This window comes from Bos javanicus, chromosome 4 (assembly GCF_032452875.1).
Source record: "Bos javanicus breed banteng chromosome 4, ARS-OSU_banteng_1.0, whole genome shotgun sequence".
Taxonomy (NCBI): domain Eukaryota; kingdom Metazoa; phylum Chordata; class Mammalia; order Artiodactyla; family Bovidae; genus Bos; species Bos javanicus.
In genome coordinates this window covers 44,093,078-44,103,526 of record NC_083871.1, presented here as the reverse complement: position 1 = coordinate 44,103,526, position 10,449 = coordinate 44,093,078, and the positions used below count along the sequence as shown (strand labels likewise).

The 10,449-nt window shown below is 39.2% G+C and overlaps 1 protein-coding gene across 2 annotated transcripts in view; it reads left to right on the top strand.

Annotated features, from left to right (window-relative positions):
- The first annotated feature begins 10 nt into the window (after nucleotides 1-10).
- Nucleotides 11-10,449, top strand: part of RSBN1L (round spermatid basic protein 1 like) — an 85,409-nt gene continuing 74,970 nt past the window's right edge. Inside the window, exon 1 of one of the 2 annotated variants that reach the window (XM_061413856.1) lies at nucleotides 11-627. In XM_061413856.1, the coding sequence (XP_061269840.1) occupies nucleotides 63-627 (565 nt within the window). In that variant the 5' untranslated portion in view covers nucleotides 11-62. The remainder of the gene's footprint in view (nucleotides 628-10,449) is intronic. The other variant, XM_061413855.1, reaches the window with a different exon arrangement.

Sequence of the window (10,449 nt, the reverse complement as noted above, 5' to 3'; positions counted from 1 at the left end):
GGAGAGCCCGCCCCTGCCCCGCGCCCGGGAGCGGAGGAGAGTAAATACAACAGGAGCGCAAAATGGCGGAACCGCCGAGCCTAATGCAAGGCACCCCCGCCGCCGTCTCGGAGAAAGAATCGTTTGGCAAACTGCAAGCCCCATCCCGGGACCCGCCGGGTCCTCTGTCCGCCAAGAAGATCCGGACTGAGGAGAAGAAGGCGCCGCGTAGACTGAACGGAGAAGGAGCGAGCAGCGGTAACAGCAGGCAGCTGCAGTCTCCCGCCGCACCTTCGCCTCAGAGCTATGGCAGCCCTGGGTCTTGGAGCTTTGCCGCTCTGTCCGCTGCCCCCTCCCCGTCGTCTGCTCGGAGCAATTTCTCCTTCTCCGCTGGCACGGCCGTCCCCTCCTCTGTCTCTGCTTCCTCCTCTCAGCCGGTGCCGCGCAAACTGCTGGTGCCTCCTACGCTGCTACACGCTCAGCCTCACCATCTCCTGGTGCCCGCCGCCGCCGCCTCGGCCAGCGCCAAGCCGCGCAGACCCAAGGAGAAGCGAGAGAAGGAAAGAAGGAGGCACGGTCTCGGCGGGGCGGGCGAAGCTGGCGGGGCCTCCCGCGAGGAGAACGGGGAGATGAAGGCGCTGCCGCGAGGTGGGTGCCGAAGCCGGCAGGGGGGAGGGGAGGGCGCCCGGGGTCCCAGGCACGAGCTCGCGCCCGTGGGGCGCGGGCTGGGGGCGTGCGGAGGCCGCGTGCGCCAGCCGGGAGCGGGCGGGGGGCTTCCCGTTCACTGCAGGCTGTTTTGCGGTCCCCGTGGGGACAGGAAATGGAGCCTGTAATTTCGGTCGCAGAGTGGGGAATGGCCGAAACTCATTTTCTGTATCGTTTTTGCCTCCTAGTTAATGCGCGGCAGGGTTTGTAGAACTCGATCTAGAGGACCCGTCTGGGTGTGTTTGGCTATGGAGGGAGATTTGAGGGAACGGGATCGGGAAAGGTTTAGTCTTGTAAAAGATGTGCTTGATTATTAGACCGTTTAGACATGGTCACGAATTTATATTTGTGACACTGGCTCCCAACGCCAGAAAATCCTATCAAGAAAAGGGGTGTGGAGAGCATTGGCGTCAGCTGGAAGCTACCAGAGGCCTGAGCTTTTCATCCCTATTAGGGAAATGAGGTAGTGTGCAGGGCCTGGAGTGTGCTGTTTCATAAGGTACCCTCCCTCCACACTCCTCTCCCTTGAGTATTTTGAGTGGTCCTGTTTGAAATACCACCCTTCAAAAAGAATTTTCAGCCATATTCTTTTTTTTTTTCCCTTTCTTGCAGCAAGTGATAAAATCAGGAACATTGACTTTTTTTTGGCCAGACCATATACTTGGCTGCAGAATGTTTTAGCATCAGAGAATGGCAGATTCTTTACTCTTTATTATTTTTTTTAAATTTATTTTTAAATGGAGGATAATTGCTTTACGCTCTTGTGAGAAAGGCACATTCTTAAGCAGTCTTTGCAGACAGGACTACACTGTCTTCTTTTAAAATGTAGGCTAAGCATATATAATTTTCAGAAAGTATTTTTGTAAAATGGACAGTCCCGTTTAGCCATTTCATGCACAATGTTTTGAGAGTGGTACACGTGGAGACTGGTTGAAAATTAGGTTTTTATGTGATCAAAAGCTGAAAGCATGTAATGATCTTTATTATAAATGTACATTGGTACATGGTATTGTCAAAGTATGTTTTAGGAAAAAAATGAAATGTCAAGCACTTTTAACATTACTAATCTAATGGTACCTTAGATCATGAAAAGTTCTCTGTATTTTTTCACAGTTTTACAAAATGCTGCACATGAGTATGTAACAACAGTGTTACGTCGATGGTCTGCCTGTAGTAAATTTTTGATATCTCAGCATAGCCATCAGGTACTCTGGCACAAGATAAAGGATCTCACAGCTTTGGAGAGTTTTGTTTCTAGAAAAGTGGTTTTGAGGATGGGATTTATACTACTTTTAGTCTGAGATTTTAGGTGATTTTTGTTTTAAAGCAATTTTGTTTGAATAATTATGTTTAAAAGTTGAAAGTGCCTGGAAGTCCGCGTTTACAGCTCAATATTAGTCTTACTTGTAATGTGTAAACAGTGTAATTGCACTTCTAAGTTTTTTGAGGAAGTGAATATGGATATAACATGGAATGGCTGAAAATAAATAAGCATTCTTTAATAATTCTGATTCAAAAAATGGAGCACATAAATCACTTTTAAAGTGAAATGGCTGTTAAAGAAAATGTTTTCTAATCTTAAATTGCATTTAGAATCCTCTGTTGAAGGCTATAGCTTACATTGTTAAGCCTGAATATAAGCAATGATAGCTTTTACATTAAGATGTTTTTTCATGATTTATAGGTTTTTTGAGTAGTGACTAGATAGTAACACTATGGTAAAATTTTCTTCTCTTTCTTGGATGGAAATGCTGTTTTTATAGAGAAAAAACTAAGTCAGTGAGGAGGGTTGCTTTTAGTGTCTTGATGGTAAATTTCATGATGAAAATCTGATCGAGCCCCCAAACTCCATTAAACAATTAAGCTCCTGTATTTATTAGTAGAATTTTTTTTTTATAAGTTTTCAGTCAGAACTGCTGCATTTTCACATTGGCTACCATTCCAGCAGAAGTTATTTGGATTAAATGAAAGTGTGTGTATGTGTGTGTGTGAAAAGTAGGGCATTTTAATGTTACTTGAGTCAGAAGCATGATTTTTTTTTAAACCCTTTATAAAAGATGGGTCAGTCCAGATTGAGGACATATCCGTTGACAGCATATCTGAAAGTTAAAAGTGATGGACAGGGGGATTATAAAAATTTACCAGTCTAGGTCCATTATGTATAAGGACTGATGCCTCACACACCTAAAACCTCTGAGGCCATCTTGTCATAGTGCTGGAGTTGACTTGCATGATAGCCTGAGTCATCAAGTAAAAGTTAAATTTCTTTCTTATAAAAAGTGGAAAACATCTTAGATTTTTAAAACTATGAATAACCAAGTTTTGCTGTATAAAGACGTAATCTACTAAAGAGGTCACAGCCCATTTTCCTGTAAGACTGAATAAATTATTAACTGATAAGTGTAGAAGATAAAAGTGAATATTTGCTGGTGTCCGCCATTTAACTTATAGCAAAAAATAGAACAGGCATATTACTAGATAGTAAGCTGCTTTAACTGAATCTGGTAACCAATAAAACTTGTATTAATTTTCTGATTTTTGTTAGCATTTTTGCTTTGCCTTTATTAACTTACTTCCTTAAGAATGACCTTGCAAAGGATCCCAAGACAAAATCAGGGCATTTCACTAATTTTTTGCCTTGGAAGTGTAGTTACAGAATTTAATGAAAATAGAGGCTTTCCTTAGAATTGAATAATTTGATACATGTAAATATCAGTGATTTTAAAGGGATAGATGTTCAAAGATTTTTCAAACTAGGCTTTTTCTTTATCTTTCTAATACTCTTATTCTGCAATTTTAGATTAAATTCAGGTTAAGAGTATTCTTATATACTCTTAACCTGAATTATTCTGACCAAATATTTGTCACTGGTGAGATAGTAGTTTACTGTGATTTTTATTCTATCGTGTAACCTTTTGTTTTCCATACTTTGTTTTTTCATTTGCTAAGTTTTGTCTCTCTCTGCCCTCTAGCAGCTCTATAAAATGCTTCTCAGTACAATTTTCCACATGGTCAAATCTGTCAGATAAACTTAGAAGTTCCATTTATTCCTGTAGTCATCCCTTCTATAGCTGTCTTTCTTCCCGCTTTATTCTGGTTTGTTCTGTGTTTAAGCCTGCCTCAAAGCTGTTATCTTGGGACATTCTGGGAGTTTGTTTCACTTTTGTTGAGTCCTTTTTTCCTGGATCCCATGCCTTCCTTTTGATTTGTTCCTTCATTTTGGCTTGGGAAGGTTTATTTCTACCCTCACACTTGACTGTTGGACTGTTGAGAGATTTCTGTATTGGAAATTATTTTCCCTTAAAAGTTTGGAAGTGTTACCTTATTGCCTGGCTTCCAGTATTGACGTTGAGAACTTTGATCTCCAAACAGCTGTCATCTGTTCTATTTGTGAGATTTCAATCCTTTAACCAAGTTTTAAAATTTCAGATGTCTTTTTTTAAAAAAATGTTTTATGAACTCTTCTCTGTCCGTATTATAGCATTTTATTTCTTTTTCACAGGTACAGCATCTTCTGTTACCTCTTCAAGGATATTAATTACAGTTTCTTTGGCATGTTCTTCCATGCCTTGCATTGTATCTGCTTCCTCTAACTTTTTTTTCTGTTTGTTTTGGTCTCTTTCTTTTTGCTCAGAGCTTTCTTCAGATCTGTATGATCCTTAGCAGTTCCTGTATAATCAGGAGAATGATTGAAAGCTCACTGGGCATGCACGAGCATGTGTGAGTGCCCAGTCACTAAGTCCTGTCTGACTCTTTGCAACCCACAGACTGTGTAGCCCCCCAGGCTTCTCTGTCCATGGGATTTTCCAGGCAAGAATACTGGAGTGAGTTGCCATTTGCTCCTACAGGGGTTCTTCCCGATCCAGGGATTGAATCTGTGTCTCTAGCATTCGCAGGCAGAATTTTTTTTACTGTTGAGCCACCTGGGAAGCCCTCTCATAGCTTAGTGACTAATGAACTCCCTTGTTTTTTATCTTTTCTTTGTCTGTTTTCCTCTAGGTGGTGGGTAAGAAGGCTTTTTCAGTTTCTTCCTTCATTTTTCTGTTCATCTATATAAATGGGATAATGGAGAGAGGAGAAGATTGGCAGAAGTAATGAGTTTTGATGTTAGGGTTCTAATGCCGGATATGAGAAGAAAGCTACAAATCTCACTGATTTATAAATTTTCAGTTTATCTGCTTGTTTTCATACCAGCATGTCATTTTTCCCTTTTTCTGTGTGTGGCATCCCTGAGACTGGAGCCACACTCTTGATTCAGTTTTGCGGAATACCTCTCATTCCCTTAGGAGTGTGTGTGTGAGGGGGAGGGGGGCGTGTGGAGAGGTGGGAGGGTGAGGCAGTATGGTTCTGTCATCTTGCCTCTCCCAGCACCTCAAATTTCTAAGCCTTTCTGAGGTACTGTGGTGTAAACAGAGTTGTTTCTTATTATTTCTTTCTATAGGGATTTGTATTAACCTTCTTTCATTATGCCAGGTCATTTATTCCGCCATCGGCTTTCTATCTTTGTAAGTTGTATTTCAGGTTACAATTATAATTTCACATAGTTATATTAAAAATGGAATTTATATTTTAGAATTTTTTTTTTCTTCCCTTTATCGTTAGGGTCTCTTTTTCAAGAAAAGATCTTAAATTTTAGCCTTAATTTTGATTTGTGCCTATTTGTGGGACACTAGTGAAATGACTTAATCTTTTTGAGCTCATACTCTTCTGTTACTATAGATATTCCTTTTCACAGTGTGAAATTACATGAACCTGGCATATTGTAGGCATTTATAGGGATGTTAGTCCCTAACTCTTCTTTCCTATAGAAGACATTGGAGACATTTAGTTTCACTTAATTCATGGGTAGGTATAACCTATATAGTTTTCCCATTGGTATCCAGGTTTCTGAGAATTTTTGGTATTAGTATGAGCCGTACTAACTTGTTCAAAGAAGTTTATATTTCAGAAGTTTATATTACAGTTAACAGTAACTCATTCATTTTTCACCATCCTCAAATGAATTAAAAATTTCAAATTATGGAGAAGGCAATGGCACTCCACTCCAGTACTCTTACCTGGAAAATCCCATGGATGGAGGGGCCTGGTGGGCTACAGTCCATGGGGTCGCTAAGAGTCAGACACGACTGAGCGACTTCACTTTCACTTTTCACTTTCATGCATTAGAGAAGGAAATGGTAACCCACTCCAGTGTTTTTGCCTGGAGAATCCCAGGGATGGGGGAGCCTGGTGGGCTGCGATCTATGGGGCTGCACAGAGTCGGACATGACTGAAGCTACTTAGCAGCAACAGCAGCAAGATAGCTAGATTAAATACAGGTTCACCAGTGTAATTTAAATTTCAAATAAACAAACACATTTCTATCAAAAAAAAAATTTCAAATTACAGATAAACTATATAAATAGGATATTGAAAAAATAGTACTTGGTTTTAGAGTAAATCAAGATTGCCAGGAGAAATATCAATAACCTCAGATATGCAGATGACACCACCCTTATGGCAGAAAGCAAAGAAGAACTAAAGAGCCTCTTGATAAAAGTGAAAGAGGGGAGTGAAAAAGTTGGTTTAAAACTCAACATTCAGAAAACTAAGATCATGGCATCTGGTCCCATCACTTCATGGCAAATAGATGGGGAAACAATGGAAACAATGAGAGACTGTTTTGGGGGGCTCCAAAATCATTGCAGATGGTGACTGCAGCCATGAAATTAAAGACGTTTACTCCTTGGAAGAAAAGCTATGACCAACTTGGTATATTAAAAAGCAGAGACATTACTTTGCCAACAAAGGTCTGTCTAGTCAAAGCTATGGTTTTTCCAGTAGTCATGTATGGATGTGAGAGTTGGACTATAAAGAAAGCTGAGCACTGAAGAATTGATGCTTTTGAACTGTGGTATTGGAGAAGACTCTTGAGAGTCCCTTGGACTGCAAGGAGATCCGACCAGTCCATCCTAAAGGAGATCAGTCCTGAATATTCATTGGAAGGACTGATGCTGAAGCTGAAACTCCAATACTTTGGCCCCTTGATGTGAAGAACGGATTTGTTGGAAAAGACCCTGATGCTGGGAAAGATTGAAGGCAGGAGGAGAAGGGGATGACAGAGGATGAGATAGTTGGATGGTGTCACCGACTCAATGGACATGAGTTTGAGTAAGCTCTGGGAGTTGGTGATGGACAGGGAGGCCTGGCTTGCTGCAGTCCATGGAGTTGCAAAGAGTCAGACATGACTGAGCGACTGAGCTACAGTAAAAAGAATTCTGATGAAATAATTGTGGCTTCTGTAAAATTTTTGTGTGTGTGTCATTAAGGAGAATTAATAATAAAAGTACATTCTTACCAACAAAAGTATTTTTTATTTCTTTAAACATTATTTTAAATACTTTAAACTTTATACATATTATTTTTTTGAATTGTAGGTTGAAAATATTTAACTTTTTATCATGAAAAAATTTAATACTAAGGAAACCAGAGCCATATGTCTTCTGGGTCTATCCATCATCCTGTTTTCAACAATTACCAACAATTTACAATTCATGCTTTGTTACTTCTCCTCTACTTCTGTTTGTTTTTTGCTCAAGTATTTTAAAGCATATGCAGAATATATATCATTGACCCCCAGATAATTAGCATTGAATTTTCTTTTCATTATAGAATAATGCTTGTAAAATTTCAACAATTCAGTATATATATTGGTACTTTAAAGAGGGGCTTCCTAGGTGGTGCTAGTGGTAAAGAATCTGCCTGCCAATGCAGGAGTCCTAAGAGATGTGGATTGGATCTCTGGGTCAGGAAGATACTCTGGAGTAGGAAATGGCAAGCCACTCCAGTATTCTTGCCTGGAAAATTCCATAGGCACAGGAGCCTGGCGGATTACAGTCCCTGGGGCTGCAAAGAGTTGGACATGACTGAGTGACTTAACAAATACTTTAAAGACTGCAGTTTTCTTCCACTCCCAAACTATCAGAAACAGTATTTCAGTATCTCCTGAAATAAATAAGCTTATGTATTTTTTAGATTCTTTTTCAAAAATTATTTTTCAAAATTCTAGTAAAATACACAGAACATGAAATTAACATTCTTTTTTCTAAATTAATAATTTAATTTTTGGAGGCTAATTACTTTACAATATTGTATTGGTTTTGCCATACGTTGACATGAATCTGCCACGGGTGTACACGTGTTCCCCATCCTGAACCCCCCTCCCATGTCCCTCCCCATACCATCCCTCTGAGTCATCCCAGTGCACCAGCCCCGAGCATCCTGTATCCTGCATCGAACCTGGACTGGCGATTTGTTTCACATATGATATTCTACATGTTTCAGTGCCGTTCTCCCAAACCATCCCGCCCTCGCCCTCTCCCACGGAGTCCAGAAGACTGTTCTATACATCTGTGTCTCATTTGCTGTCTTGCATACAAGAGTTTTAGTCATACTTAAGTGTGTAGTTTACTGCATTAAGTACACTCAAATTGTTATACAACTACCACCACTGCACCAGCCATTTTCAGAACTTTTTTCTTCTTGCCAAATTGAAACTCCATACCCTTTAAAGAATTACTCCTCTTTCTCTTCCCCACTGCTCACCCCAGCCCCAGCCCACCACCATTCTACTTTGTGTCTGTCTGAATGTGATAACTCTTAAGTACCTCGTATGAGTGGAATCGAAGTATTTGTCCTTTTGTGACAGACTTACTTCATTTAGCATAATGTCTTCAGAGTTCATCCATGTTGCAGCATGTGTCAGAATTTCCTTTCTGAAGGCTGAGTAATATTCCATTATATGTATATACCACATTTGGTTTATGCATTCATTCTTCGATAGATGCCTGAGTTCTTCTGTTTTTTTGGCTATAATGAATAATGCTGCTATGAGCAGGGTGTACAGATACCCAATTGAATCTCTGCTTTCAATTCTTTTGGGTGTATACCTCAGAAGTAGAATTGTTGAATGCTATAATAATTTTATTATTATTATTGTTACATTTATATTTGCCCATAAGTATTTTTTATATCAGTTGCACCATTTTACATTTTCATCAGCAGTCCCCAGATGTTAGGTTAGGTTTGTTGTTTTATTGTTGTTATTTTTAAGGTTAACTCTGTAGTATCTGAAAACTAAATAAGTAACAAAACAAACTCCAATAACAGCTAATTGATGTAGATACTTGCAAAGTCAGTGTGCATTCAACCACATCAGTATAGGGGGAAAAAAAAATGAGGGGTTTGGTGGGAGAAAGAAAAGGCTTTTACTGAGTGCTTATCGGGTACCATGGTGTTAGCTTAATATTTTTCCATTAATACTTGGAGATTTGTTTATCTTTTTCAGAATTGCATAGCTAATGTGTGAAGAATTTGAATCAACCCTGTCTCTGCTAAGATCTGAGCCTACTTTTTTACACAGTTAACTTGATTTTTTTTCCTTTTAGACTGTGATAACAGGAAGAGAGTAAAGATGAACTTTATTCTTACAAATTATTTTTCCCCTAACTTTTTATTATGAAAAAATTTAGAATTCAGAGAAGTTGAAAGAACAACATGATGATATTGTATAGATTTTCCTTACTGCGTTCCTTCTGTTAATATTTTATCATATATTTTCACTGAATCATTTGAAACTGAATTGTAGACATCATGACACTACATTCTTAAATATTCCAGCCCTCATGTCCTACAATTAACTACATAACCATAATAATAGAACAGTTAAGAAACTTAATATAGCCAGTCCATTTACAAATTCTTCCAATTTCCCTCAAACCCCTCATTGTACTGAAACATTTTCTGTTTTCTTTTTTTAATCTAAAATTATTCTGGTTACTTTTTTATATGATAAGTTGACTTTTTGAAAATACTAGTTTAAGATATTTGTTATAGATTTTTCTATTTTTATGATTTTTAAAGAGTTGCTTTATTGTGGTAGTATTGAATTTGTTCCTTTGTATTTCTTGCAAACTGAAAGTGAGGTTTAAAGGCATGATTGATTTCAGATTACATAGATTTGGTAAGAATATTTCACAGATGTGCTTCGTATTGTAGCCCATCAGGAGGCCTGCAATATTCAGATTTTGCTGTAAGTAATCATGTTACATTTAATCACTTGGTTGAGATGACCAGTGTCACCATTTTAATCGTTTATTTTTCACCTTGTATTTAGTTTATAATCTGTGGGGTGAAACTTTGCAAATACTTACTTTGCCAATTGTCTTTTACCTAATGACTTTAGTATTACTTCATGATCCCTGCTTGAATTAGCCATTTCAGTTCAGTTCAGTCTCTCAGTCGTGTCCAATTCTTTGTGATCCCATGAACTGCAACACGCCAGGCCTCACTGTCCATCACCATCTCCTGGAGTTTACCCAAACTGATGTCCATTGAGTCGGTGATGCCATCCAACCATCTCATCCTCTGTTGTCCCCTTCTCCTCCTGCCCTCAGTCTTTCCCAGCATCAGGGTCTTTTCAAAGGAGTCAGCTCTTCACATCAGGTGGCTAAAATATTGGAGTTTTCAGCTTCAGCCTCAGCTTCCAATGAACACCCAGGACTGATCTCCTTTAGATGGACTGGTCGGATCTCCTTGCAGTCCAGGGGACTCTCAAGAGTCTTCTCCAATACCACAGTTCAAAAGCATCAATTCTTTGGCACTCAGCTTTCTTTATAGTCCAACTCTCACATCCATACACGACTATTGGAAAAACCATAGCCTTGACTAGATGGACCTTTGTTGACAAAGTAATGTCTCTGCTTTTCAATATGCTATCTAGGTTGG